Below are 22,524 nucleotides of genomic sequence, written 5' to 3'. Positions count from 1 at the left end.
GCTGGTTGTTCCTTCTATATTCGGTTCTTCTGCTGCTGGACTCTCGTTTCTCTTCCATTAATCCTCGTGGCTGCTACTGAAGCACAATATACGGCTGTGCGGATGGCTTCCAGTGTTGCACCATTGCTGTTGAGGTAATGCGGTATTATGGACCGATTGAGGTGGTCTGTGACTTTCCACAAGTTCCCTGCTCCATATGTTTCACATGAATGGACACCACAATCTATAGGACTCAATCTATAATCTATAGGACCCAATCCATAATCTATAGGACTCAATCCATAATCTATAGGACCCAATGCCACTGAAAATGTTGTCATTATGCCTTCAGAACAAATAATTGTTTGGTAAGTGTTTAAAAAGACGACTCTTCTCGCACGTTCTGCGTCAAGAGAGACTCACTAACGGAACACACTTCATCCCAAACTCGATAAATGGTTTCAACCTGCCGCCTTTCATCAAGCCATTTTTGCAACAATTTACAGCTCGTGTCTCATCACCTTTGAAGATAACTTAGTTGTTATAATCACCATCCTCCCCATACTGGGTGGAAAAGAACCGAGTTAGTCGGTCTCAGGCGAGGTAGTATTTTTTTTTTTTTCATATAAACTTGGGTTTTTCGTCTAACGTACATACAAATTAACGACAGAACACATGCAATTTACAGACATAATATATGTGTCGCAATATGGTCTAAGTCGCTGATGCTAAATCCTGCAACAACAACAACAACGCGCCTTACCGCAATCCATTATTGCTACATATGAAGCATTTTCCCCATTTTTCTGAACTGAGATTTTTTTCCAATAAATTAAAAAAGTTCTAAGAGACAAAAGGTCTGGAAGCCAATTCATCATTAAAAAGATCAATTTTCCTGCTTGAAAAATGTCTTCTCGACAAAATCTACCCAGAAAAAAAAAAATCCTATACCAGGTACATAAGGTGTCCTACCGGGGACACATTTAACAGTCATTAGCAGGCGTTAAAAACGTTTTAATTTTCAGATGTTAATAAAATTTATCGATAATAATATAACAATGTTTTTATTTTTATTAATAATAATTACATATCGGTTAGTGAAACTATTGGTCTGTGATCACTATAGTAGGATATACAATTTTTACATTTAAGAGTTCACGACTAAATACACCATCTATAGTTGTACCATTACGTGTACTATTTATCGGAAAATTTGATGACATGTCCAAGTTGAAGAATGTTTTCATAAATGTGCACAACTCTTTTCCAGCCTCAGAATTTAATTGTAAAAAAAAAAATTACATTCAATCTGAAAACACCAGGCGACTTGAAACCAGATGCATTTCCCAATTAACGCATTTCCCAGTTTCCGATAGTGTCTTTGTTCTTAAAACCTTAATATTTCTGTTTCTAAATTTCTTAGCTTTCCAATGATATGCTATACGTCCACATATCCCGTTTATTACGTGAGAAAATTTCCTCGATCACATGTTCATATTTTCCACTATCCTGAAAACACTACTGCAATTTTCAGAGGTTTGAAAGTTTTTCCTCTAGTATAGAGCTAAGATGAAGCTCCGTGCAAAATTTCATCACATTTGGTCCAGTAGAAGATAAATTTAACTGGAATAAATTTTCGTAACGCTTTTCGCATGACGGTTTTTCGTTACAATTTGTTTGGAATAACGCCAGTAAAAACGTTTCTAACTTAAAAATGGATCCATCAAATGGAATCTGGTACGTATAAGAATTCACTGAAAAGTACTGTGCTGCTGCTGTATATGTTTTCTGATTTTTCGTTCATATCTAAGTAAAAAATGATAAATCCTTTTTTTGAATGCTTTGTACAGGATAAAGTATTTTAGGCTAAATGTCTGTCTATGATATTATCTGGAATGCTTTCTTTAGCGCGTGCATATTTGTACTAAATATTTAGTAATTGAGCAGAGATGCAATTAATATTGAAATATCGTATATAATAGTGCTATCGAATTTTCTAAATTATTGCTTTTAAACAACTATTTCCATTTTTGTTTTATTTTTCAGGTTGCTCAACGAGCCAGGCATGGTGGGTCGAGAAGACGGCACCTTTTCGGATAGGAATCAGCGGATCGACGTTATGTGTCATCGACACAGGTGGGTCATTATTACCGTGCTATATTCGATGCTGCATCCTCGTTGATAGCAAAGCGGTTATAATTACTCTTCTTCCCACAACAGTTGAAAAATGCTTGAGTTGGAATTCCTTCAATTACGCGAGGAATTTTTTTTTTTCACAACAAAGTTGAATTAGTCACTCCAGGCAGTGATTAGATTTTATTTTTATTCTCGTAAACCTGGAATTAATTCCAACAAAACGAAGAATAGATGCAATTACAGATACATTGACGCCTTATAGACTTATTATTATTGACGTAAAAATTATGTTATAACCATCAAAACGTATCAAGAAAAAATATTTTTGTTGAAATTCTATCAAATATTTTTGTTGAAATTCTATCAAATATTTTTGTTGAAATTCTATCAAATATTTTGTCGATTATAAGATTTAATTACACTGAATCATATAATGGACAAAATGCATTTTTATGATTCATAATCATGACTACAAAAACTGTGGTGCTAGCCCTACGTACCACTCGTAATTAAGAAATTTAATAGACACGCTTACGATCGTGCGTCACTCGATGTTCACCAATATTACATCCGAACTTTGTTGTAAAATAAATAAATAAAATAAAAGCATTAGAAAACCAGTTAAAACTAATAGAACCACATCCCATTGTTTTAATGAATTAAAAGTCCATGATCTGCTATACCAAGAGATTTCTTAATTATCTGTACAAAAAAGTGATGATAAATCTTTATTTAAATGAATAACTCAGATTTTCTTATATTTATTTTCACATTCTCTATATCTAGGTTACTATAATAACAGTGAAACATTCGAGGAAGCCGCAGTGACTCTTAGACTGGAGAATGACCGAGAATGTATTCAGTGCGAAGTCACCAGCTACCGTGGAACTACAAGGAATACGTCATGTGCCACGATGTAAGTACTTCACCAAGTTTTTCATTTCTTTAGCGACAACTTTAATGCTTTTAGGTGATGTAAAGACAACTTGGGATAAACGTTGAAACATTAACAGCTTCTAAAATGTAGATTTAAAACAGTGAAACGAGAATTAGGAATGATGAATCCAATTTGAAGACATCGAGTCCAGTTAAATATTAGATTTATTGATATTGATGTTAAGTAGAAGGAAAGGGAGGACAAAAAGACAAAAAGCAGTGTTATGGAATAAAAATGTCAGTTTTGTACTCTGGGACAGTTATTTGAACCAGAATCATAAACGTTTATTTTTATCCTGGAGGAATAAATTAATGGATAAAGAAAAAGGCAAATCCATAGTATTTATTCAAGCGAAATTAGATTTGTAGAACGAGAGAAAAGTGGACCACACAGAGCCACGCAAGCTTGTGATAGAGATGCATACAAAATTCAAACGGAGTATGTGAAATGTGCAGCGAAATATGTGTGACACACATCTCAGATGCGCACAATGGATTCGTTTAAATCAACGCAGCGTGCAGTAGCCTATTTTCAACTACAGAGGGAATACTTCAAAGTGAAATTTTTGTCACGAGCAAATTATTTATAAGTGGACAGTCAATACAAGTACAATCGATTCATCACGAATCTTCTAAAACATGGACAGCCATATCATGACATTAATAATGCAACGATTGTGAACTTGAATGACCTGGTTAGGAGAAAGTATGGTGCAACGCTTCGTGAGATGATAAAAGCAATGAATGTGTGTTGGTACCGAATACACCATAATATACAATCACTCGAATTATAGTGTACCATTTTATTGGTACTACTACATTCAGCTCACTGTCTGGAAGCCATGTAATAAATCAGAACTGCGTTACTGCACTACGGTGCACAAAGGGAAGAGATTTCATTGTGAGGCGTTCAAACAATTTCCCAACAGCTCGGCTCTTAAGTAACACAAAAGAATTAAAATGCAGTGACATCAAACCCTAAGCCAGAGAGAGTAAATATATAAATGTTAGAATAAATATATACACGTTTATATATAATATTTTGTAATGTAAAGTAAAATAGGTTAAGGAAGATTCATTCGACGAAATTTCTAAGTTATGAACATAAATTAGTGAGCAGATTCGACATATGAATAGTAGCGTAAAGGAGGATTCATCTGTCCACATCGATGACCTCCAGTTCTGCTTCCATCCTTTACGTTCCTGGCATCAACGCAGCCATATTTTCTGGTTGGTGTCCAAGGTCAGTGCTGAGTTAGTCGGTCTCAGAAGAGGGTATTATGGTTTTTTCTTCACATACATTATATACAGCACAATATGGCCTAAGTTGCTAATGCGCCCAAAACCCTACAATAACCAAATCAGTGGCTTCCGTGGAGGTCTCTTACTCCAGTAATGCATTTTTTGTATGGGTATTTGCATGTTGCGAGGTCATATTCCTTGGAGTATACCGCATTAAATAGAAAAGTTAACTGTATCGTCTTTGTAACGATTGCTTTGATAACCCTCTCAAGACATTAAGGATCTCGCTCGGCCAACTTACATTTTCAGTTGATTGATTCATTTGTTGTTTAATGGCGCATTGGCAGCTGGAGCCATAATGCGCCAAGTTAATACATTTTCAGGTGGTGCATCTGTTCACAGATGTTTCCATGAATTTTCCCATTCATTAAAGACTCAAATGACACTAAAAACAGAATAAGATTTCTTTTATACTCCAAGATGGCCACGGGTCAGCGAAAATTTACAATCAGACATAATTGGAAATTCGTGAGATCTTAGGGTTCTCCATTGCAAGGAATTTCAATGACAGTACAATTAAAATGACTGAAATTTTGTCTTTAGTTGAATCACATGGTTTTATAGTTCTTTACTACACAAACATCACGCTTCACGTGACCTATTCAATTTACAAATTTTTGCATATGATCCAAATCACCAAGTTCCTAATAAAGTGTCCAAGTAGCGTATATTAATATAGTTCATAAAATTGTAGATTGAAATACAAGTTAATCGCTTTTGTTTTATTCGTTTATTGTTATTTTGTTAGGTCTTTGGGTGACAACAGTTTTTTGTATGAGAACCCACCTCGAGATATATAATGGAAGCGACTGAGATTAAGTTTCATTTAGCCAAATTTTGAAATAATTAACAAAAGATTAGCTGATGCGACATAAGCCTGCTTCCTTGCGTAATTTTCCACCACTAATACTGAGTTTATAGAAACATTTAACTTTTCTTAACCTAGTTGTTGGAAAGAAACAAATATGGTAATAATGGAATAAAGGGAACAAAGAATAAGACAAAGTGTAATAAAACGAAAATGATGCCAATTAGAGAAATAGATTCTATGCAAAAATCATTTTGCTTGATAAGTTCAGTCGAATTTAATTGGCAGAAATTCAATGTGATATTTGACAGTTTCTCAACTCCACCATACGTCAGCACATCTTGATCTTTTTAAGAATTCACGAATGGTTCTAAGTGTAGTATATACGATAGAGCCACATTGCAATAAAAATGCAATGAAAAAGGAATTAGGGCAGATATATAGGCACGTGCCAATTTCGCAATATAAGAGAGGTTTTTGCTGATGTTATTTTTTCTTAATAGTATCCACTACTTTGAAGAAACGATGTTAGAGAAAATAGTGGAGCGCGAGAAGTAAACATGATACTTCATGCCGAAATGAATAAAGCTATCCTGTCCTTGTATCATAAATAGATGAAACAAGTTTGAATATGGATTGTCTGCGCTGCCAGCTGGTTTCAGTTGACGTGACAGAGTGTTTTTGCAAGTTGTTTTGAAGTTGCGTGCGATCTCCTAACTGCTTATCGAGTAAAGTATTTCAATGTACGATATTTTTATATTTAGAATTAGTTCAAAAAAATGTTTCCATGTTATGAATATAGCTTGTTGATTTGATGGTTTTCAGAAATAAAAATAACAGATATATCCACACATGTATTATGGATAATCATCATCATCATCATCTATCATCGTTCCGCTGTTCCACGGGTCGACGTATAAAGCCTCACCATCATGCCCTGTCCGTGTACTTCTCTCCGTCTTTGATTTCACTCCAATTTCCTCCTCTCTTAATGACATCGGTTTTTATCATGTCCTGCCATCTCATTCTTGGTCTCCCCCTTGGTCTTTTGTCCCTTAATTATAAATTAAACATTCTTCTTGGCAAACGCCTCTCTTTCATCCTCTTGACATATCCAAATCATTTCAAACGGGACCTTCCAATCATATTTCTGGAGTTTTTCAACCTGAATTCTCTCCCTAATCACATCATTCCTGATTTTGTCGCGTCTTGTCTTTCCGGCTATGCTCCTCACAAATCTCATTTCTGCCCCCTGAATTCTGCTTTCATCTGTTTTCCTCATAGTCCAATTTTCAGATGCATATGTCAGAATTGGTACGTAATAGGACTGATATATAGCCTTCTTACACTTCAGTGGTATGTTCCTGTTCCAGATCAGATCTCTTGTCTGCTTATAGAAATTCCCACCCGCTTGTATCCTTCTACTTATTTCTTCGTCTATTACTCCAGTCTTTGTAATGGTGCTTCCTAGATACTTGAAGTTGTTAACCATTTTTAGCTGTTTCTCTTCCATTGTAATGTATCCGTCAAGCTCGCCACTCCTCTTTAGAACCATTACTTCACTCTTCTCCTGACTGAAAACCAGTCCAAATTCATTGGCCGTACTAGCCCATATATCAACTTGCTGTTGCACTTTTTCTCTGCTTTCTCCCCATATGCAGAGGTCATCTGCGAAGAGCATGACTTTCATCTGGTTCTGTCCAAGTTGTTCCACCACTCTACATTGCACATAATTCATGACAGCTATGAACAGTAGTGGTGACAGGACTCCTCCTTGCCTCAAACCTGATGTTATTTCGAAGCTCTCCGTCAACCCCACCACTGTTCTTACTTTGCTCATTGTATTGGTGCACATATTCTCAATTCTCTCCACAAGATGTTCCTCTGTCCCCAAGTTTCTCAAAACCTCCCACACTTTCTCTCTCTCTTTACGGCATCAAACGCTTTCTTTATATCCAAAAATGCGATCCATAATTCTTTATTTTGTTCATAACACTTTTCCATCAGTTGCCTGATGCAGAAAATTAGATCCACCGTTGATCTGCCAGGCCTAAAGCCGTACTGTTCTTCGGCCATCCTATTTTCAATGGTTTGTCTTATATTCCGCTCTAACACTCTCTCATACAGGTTAATCATATATGATGCCTCTATAATTGGAACGCTTCTTCCTGTTCCCCTTCTTGAACAATGGGATGAACAAATATTCTTTCTAGTCCTTCGGCACCAGTCTCTCATCCCAAATCTTACGGAACAGTCTGTATTTCCACGCTATCCCTGCCTCGCCTGTAGCCTTCAGCATTTCTCCATTTATCTCAACCATACCAGCAGACTTACCTGTCTTGATGTCTTTCCATGCCTGTACTATATCATTCCAAGTCAAGTCTGTCTGCTCTCTCTCCGTATCTTTGCTTTCATCCGCTCTTTTTGATCGACCTGCCTTTGTCAATAGATTTTCAAAATACTTCTTCCATGTTCCTCTTATCTCTTCGTCCTTGGTTATTAGGTTCTCATTCTCATCCATCAAGTATTTCCTCTGTTCACCCTCTCTTCTCCTTTTCCTCACCATACCATACAGCGTCTTTTTATTACTGTCGATGAGTTTCACTCCATTCTTCCAACCACAGTCTTCTTTCCTCGTTAACTATCCTCTTGGCCTCTCTCTTCACGGTTTCATATCTCTCTTTATTCTCGTTATTTCTGTTCTGAAAGTAGGTCCTGAATGCATTATTCTTAATTTTCACAGCCTCTCTCGTCCTATCATTCCATCACGGGGTTTCTTTCCATCTCCTTCTATTGCTTATCCTTCCACAAACCTGCTCTGTCAGGCCTACTATACAGTTAATTGAATGAATGCTTTCCAATTGAATGTTTTCCATTCTGATTCCACGCTGTTCACCACTGTCTTAGGTACAACCTTCCTTAAACTCTTCTCTGAACATCGCCCTTTTTCCACTTCTTTCAACTTCCACATCCGTAGATTTCTCTCTCTTGTTATTTTCATCCTCTTCAATTTAGGGAATCTTAAAACTCCAAAAACTAAATTTGTGACTCTTTCTCTTCTTGAACCAGGTGTTTCCTATGACCAAGCTGTTCCATAAACAGAAATCCAACAGCCTGTCCCCATCATCATTCCTAGGTCCCCAACCATGAGCACCCATAACGTATTCCAGTCCTTGTCTCTCCACTCCGACCTTTGATTCAAGTCACTCACGATAACTATATCTCCACCTGTGATGTTCTCTTTGAGCTTTTCCTCAAACTCCAGCTTCTCCATTTCTTCTCAACCGGTTTGAGGTGCATAACATTGTACTATCTTCAATGTTTCGCTTCCATTTATTTGAGTTTAGCTAACATGAGTCTGTCGCTGATATTGTTCGCCTCCATTAGCCTTTCCTTAATCCTGTGATCTATAATGATGGCTACACCCTTCCTCGCTACATCACCCCAGACCAATATAGGAAATAGCCTCTTCATAACTCTCTACATCCATTTCCTTTCCATTTTGATTCACTCAATCCAAGTATGATTATTTTTCTGTTCTTTAAGATGTCCACACATTCCTCAATTTTTACTGACAATGTCATAATATTGAGTGTGGCTAGTTTAATATACGTCGTCATCAGCTTATCTTGTTGGTTGCAGATACCACCACGTCCGGGCTGATTAGTTTTGAGGCTTCTTTTTCTATTAAATGCAATAAATTTAAGCTGCCGATTTGCCAAACCTGTCGCGGACCTGTTATGGATAATATGGCTAATAAATTGTAATTGTTATTTTATACAAAGCAGGCGTTGAGATTGCGCGAAATTAGATTTCAGCGACAACATCAGGGGAAAAGAAGAAGATTAACAGATCATTCACTCAATCGGGGATGAGAGTACGGAGATGATCTTCTGATGTTCTAAAATGATCCAAGCAATAGACGATGCTTTCTGTCAATTGATAAAATCAAATTTCCACTCAATGGGTCACTCAGCTGCGATTCTCTCCCTTTATTGTATTGTCGGTTTACGTGAATTCCACTGTACACAACAGAAGTCTTCTTCCTTGTGTAATTTATATTATTGGACACAGTAACTCTCAGCTATCTATTTTGAACAATCCAAGCTGTAATGTGGAAGCGACATTTTTATTTTTTAGCTGAATATACAGGACAGCAACAGACACTTTTCACTGCTCATACCATACGGTCTGCGCGGGTAGCACAGTGGTATCGACACCGTCCTCCCCACACCGGGTGGAAAAGGCCCGGGTTCGAATCCCGTCAATGACGCGAGGAACTTTAATAGACTTTTTTCACTCCGTGGCTGAGTTAGTCGGTCTTAGACTTAGACAGCAAGTTTTTTTTACCCAGAAATTGAGGTTTTTTCGTACAGCAAAACAGGCAAATCGACCAGAGAACACACGCAATTTACAGACACAAAATGAGGGTTTATGTAATCAATTATGGGTGACCCTAATATAATAATTTGATTTGATTGGCATGGATTAGAAAAGTAGGCAAATCGACCAGAGAACACACGAAATTTACAGACCCAATACATACGGGTAGTTGAAATTACATTTCCAGGTGACCCTAATATATATATATATATATATATATATTTTTTTTTTTTTTTTAATTTTTTTTTAATTGGCATGGATTGAGACTGACACACTGCCGAGAAGAATCATTTCCCACACTTAAGGTCCCTGGCATGGTTGTTTTGTGGGGCTTGGGTTTTACCGGCCCCGTATAGCTGTTTTGATTGTCCATCAGGTTAGATCAACTGAAGACAAATGTATTAATGAGAGTTAGGATAGTAGTGACGTACTGCCTCGTGGTGGGAGTGTGATGACCTGTCCCTGACACGAGGCCAAAGGTCGCACCATTTCTGATTAAATCTCTTTTTCTTTATTTTTGCATTTAAGTTGACCCAGAGATTCGGGCCTCTGTTTATAGTTATATTACTTTGCTGTTGTTCGATTGTGACATTATGAAACACATGAGACCTATTTTATTTACGTGCTAGAGCACTGGGCGAAAAATGTGTATCGGCTCATTTAAATGCAAATACGATATATATCGTGTTCCATAAAATTCCTCAGTGGTAACGGAAAACCCACTTACTGGTCATTGTGTCGGAGAAACTGGAGGCTCCTGTGAAGGATTCGGCCACCACGGAGAGCCTGCTGGTTGTAATGGTGAAGATCTTGGTTCGGACTGGTCTACTAATGAGCTGCGTATTTCTTAGTAGTTAATGAAAGGATGCTACATCCCCTGTTCATCCCATTATGGAATAGACTTGTATATGGATTGTGTTCCATTTTCTGAGCAGGGCTATTATTGATTACGACCTCAAATTTGCAATGTGATTGGTACACTAGCTACATATGTTGTTGCAGTTACAAAGTCCTTGACTTATCCTGATTGTGATTTTATGTAGCGAATGCAAAGCTTTATGTGGTCGGGTGAAATAGTTAAATATTTCCTCTTGAGAAAGACGACTTATCCTCTAATCAAGACCAGCAGACTCATGATCAGCTTTAGTGCGAAATAACTGTTTTATTGACATATGAACTAATGAACTGACATACCATTCGAATTGTCTGCGCGTGCACAGTGGTATCGTCACCGTCCTCCCCACACTGGGTGGAAAAGGCCTGGGTTCGAATCTTGTCGATAACGCGAGGAACTTTAATGGGCTTTTTTCACTCCATGGCTGAGTTAGTCGGTCTCAGGCGTAGATAGCAAGGTTTTTCCCTCAGAAACTGAGGGTTTTTCGTCCAGCAAAACAGGCAAATCAACCATAGAACATACGCAATTTACAGACACAAATACGGGTTAATGTATTTAATTACGGGTAACCCTAAAATAATAATAATTTTTAATATACCCTTCGAATTGGGAGTATTATATTGATGCTGTGTATGATGTTATCAGACGATTGATGCTGTATTTGATTTCATCCGTACGCAGACAGACGATCCCTGTGTCTCCATGTGAAAGGAATGATAACCAACTAGTGGCAGTATATGTTGTGCTAGAAATTACCTGTACAGTATTGCAATAGATGGTAGGGTTGCCAAGAAAATTGGCTGGGCCCCCTTCTTTAATAAATAATTTAAAAAAATGCCCATCGGATGTGGAAAGAGGCAGTTGGAGTCTAAGAGATATAACAATGATGAGTGCACCCGTATTACGGGTGAAATAATTAACAATTTCCTTTCGCTATTGACAGCAGGTGTATTACCGAGAAAATATAAATGCGTAAATAGTCTGTCTGAAAATAATTCTGTATTTATAACGGGCTTATAACGGCCAGCAGCTTATTCGAGATTTGTTTTATTATTTGGTTTATATGTTTATTTAGTTTATTGGTTTAGTTGGTTTATTTTCTGTTTAGAGATTTCTTTATATATCGATTGCTTTGGTCATAGTGAGCTAATTCATATAGCACTCCAATTTATATGGTTCATTTATTGCATATTATGACTGTACAAGCGCGTGAGTGTTCATGGGCAGATTTGCTTGTTGTGCGCTATACAAAATCCAGAATAACTCACACAAAAACCTCTATTCACTGTGCTGGAGATCAGCTAAATACAGCTCTGATTTAGGAGACCTTTTGGATTCCTCTGGTCTGCGACATGATTCCAATCTGGCCTTTTCCAGAGGAGTGACAAGTGGCATACCAACTATGCTGTCATGGAGCACATTATTCGAGATTAGAACAAAATTATAAAGGGGCCACAGACCTATACTGTATGCATACAAAATGTACCACTTTACAAAACATAAGCAAAAACGTAAACAATCATTGAGAATTATCATAATGAGGAATTTTAAGATGAACGATCCAAAATATTGAGATAAATTAAACTAAAAATATAAAGGTTGTTTAATTGAGCTTCTGATGGCTATTCCATTTCGCTATATCTCCCATATAGTTCAATACACTTGTCCCATATTTTCCTTCATTTTCTAAATATTTCAGAGAAGCCGTTGTTTGAGACAGATTTATGACATACATTGAGTGACGTTCATTAGCTGAGTGTGTGATGGAAAATGGCAACTTTTATTTAATCCTTAAGCTTAAGAAATAGAAATAAAATGACATGAGACAAGATTTTTACCATAGAGAAGATAGGAAACTGTTTTGAAGCGTAATTCAATATTGTTTCTGCAAAAATAAAACACTGAAGTCAGACTAATCGGTCTGTAGTTACCGATTTCACTTTATAAACTGCCATTATGTACTAGAGATACGTTGCCACTTTTCCGATCCAAAGGAATCTGTCCCGAGTCCAATGATGCCTTCATAATTAGCCTGAATGGTTCAATACACTCTCTGGACGCCTCCGTCAAATTTATTGGGCATGTTCCATCAACTTTAGGAGCCTTACTTGCCTTTAGGTTCGATCATCTGTCATTTCAAAGTCAGTAATTTCATATATCTCAGCCTGTCCTAAGCAAAGGGTCTTTTATCAGTAAAGACCGATGCGAATACCTATTCTATCCATTAGCAACAACAACTGGGTTATTTTAAGACCTTCCCACACCCATTATACAATGGTTCGGTTTGATCCATTTTCTTCTTATTTGTATTCACGTGTATGAAAACTCGTTCTTCCGATTCTTTGCTCTCTTAAGCTATGCTTTCTCATTCTCAGCCTCCCTAACCGTGTCTGTAGTATTACAAATTTCACATTATAAACTGTCATTATTTACTGGCGATACGTTGTCACTTCTCCAATCCAAAGGAATCGCTTGTAGCCGTTGTAGGCTTCGTACTTTTCATCGTCCCGTTGACTTTCTCATGTCATTTTTCTGGAATTTCAAGGCTTTTGGTAGCGAAAGTGTTACAGATAGTGATCGGTATGTTTGAGGTGGTTGCGGTTTGTTGTGTTCGCACACCAGTGATTTTTTATTCATTATTATTATTTTTGAATTTTGTGATTCTACAGTTTCTGCTAATCAAGTTGTGATTCCTTTAGTTTTACTAACTAGTTCAAGTCTGTTATTACTGACTGAGATGGTACTGTAAGTTTTGATTGTAGCGAAATTTCACGATTTCTGGATAAACGGAGATAAAATATCTATTATTCCGAAGCCAATGATTAGGAAAATCTGGCCGTTGTTGAGTGCTGCTTTTTTTCAGAATTATGGATAGGTCTCATAACAGGAAGGCTGTGGAGGGGGAGAAAAGAGGATGAAATCGGAGTGTTTCCCCCCTTTCCTCATGTTCCAAAACTGCATATTGATGGGTCTAGGAAAAGTGTTGACCCTAAGACAAGACACTGATGGGTAAAACTATACGTCCTAGCTCAGCTGGAGCTAGTTCTCAAAATACTGCTTTAGTGATTAATAATGGTACTCAGAGTGGTAGGCAAGTTGGAGGAAATGAAATAAGTAAAGTTGCGGTTCAACTCACTGAGGCTTCACAAAAGGACGGAGTGAGTTCAAGTAAGGAGATAGAGCTTTCGATTAGTGATAATAAGTTTGGAAACTAGACACCTTAGAGGAGATTTGATTGAGGTGTTTAAGGCTCTGAGAGGCATCAGTAAAATGAATGAGGACAAAATTTTCAAGATTATAAATGATGCTAGAACTAGGGGACATAAATTCAAGTTACGGGGGGAAATGTTTAGATTGGACTGCAGGAAGTTTTATTTTAGCCAGCGAGTTATAAATTACTGGAATAAGTTGCCTTCGTGGGTGGTAGAGGCCGACAGTTTGGGGAAATTCAAAGGTCATCTGGATAGTACTTTCGGGTAAGGGAAGCGCATAGGATGATAGGATTAAATTCCTCTTTATTTATTTTTTATTTCATTTTATTATTTTTATTTATTTATTAATTATTATTATTTATTTATTTATTAATTATTATTATTTATTTATTTATTTAATTTTTGTTTTTATCATTGTTTTGTTCGGATTTTTTTTTTTTTTTTTTGGCTGGTGCAGCATAAGCCATAGGCTTTCTTGCACCATACGGCCGTTACTAATACTAATACTAATACTAATATTTTACGGGAGGAACTTATGTGTGAGCAGGATGCACAGGTGGAGGATATTGGTATAGAAAATACGCCATTTCTCCCCACATGTGGAGGTGATGATTTTGCATTGGATATGGACAGTTTCTTTGAGGGGTGTGGAAGGAAAAGTACTGGGACAAATGTGAGGGAATCTGATATTATTGTAAGCAGTACACATGAGCAGCGTGAAAGATATGGAGACGTCTCCACCATTTATGAGTTACTTACCAGATTGAAGAAGCAAGTTAGTGGATTATACTACTCATGAGGTTAATAAAGTGACAAAGGCAGCGTCAAACTTTATACTTGACAAATTGGTGGACATAGAAGTCATTACAACAGCATTGCTTATAGACAATGAGAGGCTAAAAGCTAAGTTAGAAGACATTCAAACAAGGGCAAACTTGTTTGAGGTTATGAAGGGCCAGTCCCTCCCTTTGAATGGAAATGAAACTTATGCGGACAAAGTTCGAGTACTAAAGCCAATTGATTATGAACAGTGTATTTATAATGATAGGTATCTAGGCGACGGGGATGCTGAAGTTAACGTCGACAGGAAATCTAAGAGAGGGGGGATGAAACTCTGCGAAATAAATAGCAGCATATGATTATACTGAGACTAGGAGATGGATCTGAAGCAAAATCAAGTCAGGAAATAAAAGACACTGTAGTCAATACACTTAAACAGGAGTTCAGTGATATTAAGATCAAGAATTTAAGAAGTATACGAAATAAGGGTATTTTAGTGGAGACGCAAAGGGATTTGGATTTAAAGAAAATTAAACACTCAAACTCACTCTAGTTGATAAGGGAATTAAATGTGATATGCCAAGACTGAACAATCCAGCTATATTCATTTATGATATTCCAAAAGAAGCTACCCAAGAGGAGTTTATAATGGAATTATACCATAAAATCTTAAAGATTATGGTTTCGAAGAGGAAGAAGTAAAGGACAATGGAAAGATTAGGTTTAGTACTGGAAATAAAGTGAAATCTACAAATTGGGTGGTGAGCTTACCCCCTAAAATGTTAAAAAGCTTAATGAGCTGTGACAGGATATTTCTGGGTTACAGTTCATATAAGTGTAGGCGGTTTAGTATTGTAATTAAGTGTTTTAAATGCCTAGAGTTTGGCCACTCTGCACACATAAGGTAACATCTTGTGGGCATTGTGCAGAGGGTGGGAATGTGTATACAGATTGTACAAACAGGGATAAGTCTCCACTTTGTGTGAATTGTAAGAGGAAGGGGCGGTCTTTTGAGCATTCTATTAGGGATATTACATGTTTAGAGACTAGAGCATTGGAACTAGCTAGGGCGAGAGAAAATTATGGATAATCCATCCCAAAGTAATTTGATTGATTATGAACAAACAAATTTAAGCTTATGTTGGGCTGCAATTTTGGCAGCAGAATGCATGCTCAGAGATCCCGTAGTGTTTTAGCTCAACTTAAGAGTTGTATTATTTGATAAAAATATAATGTGCTTTTTTTGCAGGAGCCATACCCAATGTTGGTAAATGGTCAGTATAAAGTACCTGGGTTCCCTGTAGGAAGTCAAGTTGTACATGTCACTGGAATTAAACCTAAAACTGCAGTTGTTGTACTGAATAAAGATATTAATGTGGTTAAAATAGCTGGACTTTGCAATGAAATAGCTACGTGTGTACATAAGTACCTCATACATAAAATTTTATTTAGTAACAGTATATTGTTCACCTAATGCAAATATAGAAGTGTCATTGAAATATTTAGAATTAGTTATGAGAATGGTTGGAAGGGAAATGTATTGTTCACTATGGAAGTAAATGCTAGATCCCTTCTGTGGCATTGTCACAATAGTGATACCAGAGGGGGAGATGTAGAAGAGTTCATTGACTCACGATTTGAACGTTTTGAATAGACCTGGTGAGTTATACACTTTTGATAATCTCCGTGGTCAGTCTAACATTGATATTACTCTTGCAAACTATGCTTTGTCACAAAGAATTATAAACTGGAGTGTTGAGCTGGATTTTACAACTAGTGATCATAGAGCCATCATATTTCAACTTACAGTGGACACAGATTTATTCCTGTTCTCAAAATAATGAAATTATAAGGTTCAGGTATAAAAGTATTAATTGAAACAAGTTTTGTAACTTGGTAAAAGAGGAAATTGAGTCGGATCAATATAAATATGTGTCTAATATGAATGCAGAGGAATTTGTATTCTACATTGAGAACATAATTTACAGTCCGCTGTATTTTTCAGTTAAAAAATGAAAGGAATAAAGAAGTTGGTTCCGTAGTGGAATGAACAGTTAAGTTTTAAGCGTAGAGAGGTATTTTCAGCCAGGAAGGCTTTTCAGCGTCATAGGTCATGGAGTTTGCAGGAAGCCATGTATTATAAAGAAACCTATAAAATTAAGAGGGCAGCTTATCATAAATTAATACTTAAAAGTAAAACGGAATCATGGAAAAACTTGGTCTCGGGGGCGGGTAACTCTGATCCCTGGGGCCTTGTGTATAAGTTAGTAACTAATAAAATGCAAATCAGTCTCCTGTTATCTACTATTAAGTCAGGTAGTTGTGAAACAAGTGACTAGGAGACAACAGTTGCTGGTATAGTTAACTGTTTATTTCCAGATGATAATGTGGGGGATGATACTGTAAATCAATTGCATATAAGCTGTGATAATTGTAATTATATTGGTTCAGGTGCGGATACTTTATTTATGGTTAATGATCTTAAACAAGTTTGTTTGGGTTTAACATCAATAAAACTCCAGGTATTGATCTTGTTGAAAATAATGTAATACTCAAAATGGTTCAGGTCTATCCACATCTAATGTTGGAAATTTTTAATAAGTGTTATTTAGCTGGTAGCTTTCCTGGATATTGGAAGGTTGCCTTGCTAAAGTTGATACCCAATTACTTTACTTCCAAATATGTCTAAGATTTTTGAAAGATTGTTACTCCTCAGATTAAATGATTGGTTTATTAAGTGTAATTATACACTACCGTATCAATATGGTTTTAAACGAAAATGTTCCGCTGAAGATGCATTAAAGACCTTGTAGATTATGTTGGCTCTTCAAATAGTTAATATGTATTCGTTATTTATATAGACTTTGAAGGAGCTTTTGATAATGTCTGGTACGAAAGCATACTTTATTCTTTGCGCTTGTTGAAATGTCCTCAATTGTTATATAAATGTTTGTCAAATTATTTGCATGGCAGGAAGATTTTGGTAAGATCTCAGCATTTGGTGTACTCAAAGAATATTTGACAAAGAACACTTCTTACATCAACAAAATATGAGGAATAACCATTTATTACAACTCTCTGCCTCCTGTCCTGAAGCAATCCAAGAGGTTGTCCCCATGGATCTGTTTTGGGGCCAACCTTCTGAAACATGGTATTGAATTTATGGTTACAAAACACAGATATGCAATGCCATAAAATTGCATTGCATATCTGTGTGAATGTGATGCTTGTGCTCACTGTGAAAGTGTCTCTTCATCGGTTTCTGTTGTAGCCTACTTGTCCAGCTCGTGATGATCAGTCTCTAGGATGTGAGTCTTGTGCTCATCTGTGGACAGTGTCTCTTCAAAGGTTTCTGCTGTAGCCTACTTGCCAGGTTGTAGTGCTGTAGCTGAGGGGATGACCATTGCACAGCACAGTTGATTTGTAATGTGAATGTTAAATTTTCATTGTAAATAATTGTATACTATGTCTATATGTATAGCGGATTTGCCAGATTTTTTGGCTAGAGGCCGCTTTACTCAATAAATGAAAAAAAAAAAAAGTTTGCTGGACGAAAAGCCAAGTTTCTGGGAAAAAAAACAAACCATGCCATCCTCATCTGAGACTGACTAACTGAACATCGTTGTGAAAAGATTCACAATGACTCATCGCATCATTGACAGGATTCGAATTGAGGTCTCTACCAGTATTGGGGGGGGGGAGTCTTTATGCTATATTTTCTTCATGGTATCTATGCGTTCGTGGTTTCTGTGATTATTGCTTTGTAGGTATTCCATAATTCTACTATATTCACCCTCCATCTACAATCCGCTCAATTATGATGCCAAGCAACGCTTTAAACTCTCATAGTCCCTTTTTCTGAAATTGAACCGTGCCTTTAACTACTAAAACATCTTTCTTTATCTTCCAACTAAAGACGGCGTGATCACTACCAGCCAATGGTTCCAGTACTGAAAGCCCTACGATGTCAGCTAATTCGTGAGTAATGACGAGGTGTAGAATATTCGCACCCCTAATATTTTCTGTAATTCAAGTACAAATGCTAGTAGCTTGGTAGATCAAGAGATACTTGATTCCCTAACGAGCTCCCGGTTAAATTTGTTCCTCGGGAAAGCACCCGTTTCTTCAGTGACTCAAATTCTTCTAGAAATGCATATATAAATACGTATTATCATTTAATTTTCTACAACCTATTTTACGAGTGTGCAGGCGCCTTCGTAGCCAGGTGGGCAGGAACAGCAGTGCGTGCACACGCTTCTTGATTAGACCGGGGTTCGAGCCCGTGAGCCACCCAATAAGGAGGATGCTGAAAGGTCAGGGAATGACCACCGCATATCTCCGGAGCAACATGGCCTTAGTTGCTAATGCTCCTAAAAACCAAATAACAAACAAACTAGTGTGCACTGTAAATTTATTGTTTATTACTATTTGCTTATTATTTACTATTTATCTTTATTATTACTTACTCATTACATTCTATATAATACCATACTTCATGTAAATGTAATCTTGAAATGGTTCTATAGATCCTAGTGATATTACGTCTATTACAGTTTTCTATTTTTTATTTTATGCAAAAACAAGCATATTTGAATTAACTGTTGCAAAGATTATCTCTCTCAGGCAGACTGAGAGAGATAATCTTTGCAACGGTTAATTCAAATATGCACTTTGTACATATACAGTACAAACTACATGAAGGCTGAGAGTAACCTTGAGTATCGCATGCTTGTTGGATAAACAGGAGGAAAGGGTAAAGCAGAAATATAGACTATACAGATGACATTTTTGCGAGACACGCTCGCATGGGCCTTGATTCTGCTTTCATTGTTGACTGCAGCAGTTGTGTTTACATTTGTAGCCAAGAGACCCATATCGATCCGAGGACATTCCGCAGTATTGCTATCCCCATCATAATTCATCGGTTTAGACGCAGCGTTTTGAAAGGTTGCTATGGTGCGTATACTCACAACAGTGTCCTAACCCTTCAATATCTATCTTTGTTAGATATTGAGGTAGGTGGCCTGATGATTTAAATCATAAAATAGACTATCAGGAAACCGGGAGGGTGATCGAAGTTAAAACAATTACAGATGTGATTTTAATGAGGTGAACCTCATTTTTTGGTGAGTGATACAGTACATAGTTTACATCAAACACCTTCCACCAATTTATGACACATTTCGAAGGAAATATTGCGCGGTTTCTCCAAATCAGTCTGTAATTTAGAAATTGACGAGAAAATTTTTCTCTCTCGACAATTTTTTCACATGTATTTAAAATTATCCCACAGTTGCGCTATTGGGCTCAGATTGAGTATCGCACATCGAGCTTTGTGACAAGAATTATTATTCTCAGCAATAACATTCTATCAGTGTTAAAAAACGGCGTTGTCGAAGGTGTCACAATATTGCTCCATCTGCTTGGTACCATCCAAAAACCATCCATTTAATAATAATTTTGGTTATTATATTATTGTTTGTGCGGTAGCACAATGGTATCATCACAGTTCTCCCCACATCGGGAGGAAAAGGCCCGGGTTCGATCCCGTCGATGACGCGAGGAACGTTTAGGGACTTATTTCACTCCGTGGCTGAATTTATTGGTCTCAGGCGTAGATAACAAGGTTTTTTTCCAGCAGAAATTGAGGGTTTTCGTCTAGCAAAACAGGCAAATCGACCAGAAAACACACGCAATTTACAGACAATTCACATGGGCATATGTAATAATTTGGTTTGGTTTGGTTTGTGATTCTATTGAATGGATGGTGCCAAACAGAAAATGCAACATTCCGTCATCGTGGCTCAGTTGTACAGGTTTTTCGGGTTGTCGCCATACTGAAGTTCTTTCTGATGAAAACAGCGGATATCGAGATTCATCTCTCAATGGTATCCTATTCTTCTGTTCCTTCAAAGACCCTGAACAATGTACTACTGTACCAAATGCTGCGCATTAATTTTCCCAATGAGAAATTTGTAAACAATACTTTCTTCATGGAACCCTGTTGACGTAACTCTCTGAGTGCGCCTCTGTAGCCAGGTGGGCAGGAACAGCAGTGCGTAGCACACGCTTCTTGATTAGACCGGGGTTCGAGCCCGTGCCCACCAAATACGGAGGATGCGGAAAGGTTAGGGAATGACCACCGCATATCCCCGGAGCAATATGGCCTTAGTTGCTAATGCTCCTAAAAACCAAATAACAAAAAAAAAAAACAAACAAGTAACTCTCTGAATGGGACGGGTCGGGAGTAAGGCACATGTAGTTCCCGTTCCAGTTTATGATTGAAGAATAAGCTGGTCGAAACGTGTCATTCAGTAGTGAATGATCTTCTTAAATATTCTTTTAGCGGTATGGTGCGCAGATATATCAAGAATACATCAGGTATAACCTGCGTGGAGTGTAATCTGTGTTTAATTTTTTAAAGAATTACAGATTACTATCAAATTAATCTAACGTCGATTCTTGTTAACTATGAAACGAATCTGATCCAATAATCTTTCTTTGCTTTTCTTATGAATTGTCGGGCTTTTGCTGTGAGTTATTTAGAGGTTATGAGGTTGAGAGTATTAGAATATTCGAGGATTTGGTTCCTTGCTGATGTGATGTGGGGTGATGTGGATGAGGTGATGTGGTCTCAATCGCTTGTTTTTATAGGCATAAACAATTTGCATAATGTGCGGCTCTGTAAGGTGGTAGATCGATTTCTATTGGACATTTGGAATTTGCATGCGTATTATATCAAATATTCGCCTTCGGCAACGCTCTTCACAATAAAATATTCATGAAAAACCTTTTGTTCTGTTAATTTTGTCGAGCAATGCACAAAGGATCCATCGTACGTCACAACTCTTAACTATTTGCTGAGTACGGTACTCTGCACTTTCTCATACATGGAACACTGTGCATTTCATTATGTGAAACAGTTTATGTAATGTTTTAGTAACTATGTATTGTGTATTTGTAAATGTAATGATGTATATTTGAAGCTTAGTACAGTACTCTGTGTAACCCTAAGTACTACATACGCGTACGTTCATGGTTGAATAAAACCATGAACGTGCGACCCTCGAATGAGATCAGCTATCTTGGTTATGGTGTTAAATAGCTAATAAAGTGCTTCCCTTATCGTCAGGAATGGAATCCAGGACTCTCTTTTACTGCTCTATCAGTGAGGACCATTAAAATGACAAGAAGTCCCAAATTCAATGAGAATGACGGGATTTTGGACAGAATTTCGCATTGATAAAAACAGTTAGCCAGAGCATATTCAGTTTTTTGAATTTCTAAACTATCATCATTCGATTTATTGTAGTATTATTTTAAACACTGCAATAAAAGTCTGAGAATTGTGCAATGAAAGCACTCTTTTACTTGATCTAAATAAAACTTTCCACTCTTTTTCGAAATGACGACAGGATTTAGTAATTCTTGATCCCATTTAAGTTTATCTTATCACTTATGTCGTAAATCATGAAAGCTTTTCCGTATGTTAAAAGTAAGCCAAATGCTAAGCAGGTTTCGAGAAAAAACACATTTGCGATTTTGAAGTAAGACAAACTATATGCTTAAAGTAATTTATAAGGCAGATGAGGAAGTTCCTTGCGAGGATCATAGACAGTTTTCCGTATTTCATAGGCAAATATTTTACCTATGATATACCGAAAACTGTCTGCGAATGTGATTTCCATCACATTCACAGACAGAAAATATTCCATAAACAATATTTGCATGCCTCAAAGATGGAAAAGCTTAGTGTATAAATAAACAGTGATAATATTCAGCTTGAATAATAAAATTTTTAAGAATTGAGAATAAAATTTCGTATTAAAAGGATTATTGTGATATTTTTGCTATTTTCGTACTTTAACAGGTACAGTATAAAAGAGTCTTGAGAAAAAAGTCTTTAGGCAGAGAAATAGGCATTGTCCATCTTTCCAAAGCTATTTCTATACAACGGTCGCACAGGATTATAAAATCCTATCCCGCTTTTACAAATTAATAACTTCAAAACTACAAGTCTTATCGCAAAATAGTTTTTTGCATTGCAATCAATGTACGTGTGATTTACAAAAAATAATAATATAATAAATAAA

At 36.8% G+C, this 22,524-nt stretch overlaps 1 protein-coding gene across 1 annotated transcript in view; it reads left to right on the top strand.

The window, feature by feature from the left end:
• The window catches only part of LOC150089656 (uncharacterized), a 144,410-nt gene that overhangs the window by 21,160 nt on the left and 100,726 nt on the right, over positions 1 to 22,524 (top strand). Inside the window, exons 2-3 of the mRNA XM_090390066.1 lie at positions 2,026 to 2,115; positions 2,902 to 3,031. Coding sequence (XP_090246192.1) covers positions 2,026 to 2,115; positions 2,902 to 3,031 — 220 coding nt within the window. The remainder of the gene's footprint in view (positions 1 to 2,025; positions 2,116 to 2,901; positions 3,032 to 22,524) is intronic.

This window comes from Mastigoproctus giganteus, chromosome 2, assembly GCF_048544385.1.
Source record: "Mastigoproctus giganteus isolate SK-2022 chromosome 2, ASM4854438v1, whole genome shotgun sequence".
Classification (NCBI taxonomy): domain Eukaryota; kingdom Metazoa; phylum Arthropoda; class Arachnida; order Uropygi; family Thelyphonidae; genus Mastigoproctus; species Mastigoproctus giganteus.
This window is presented reverse-complemented; position numbering and strand designations above follow the sequence as displayed.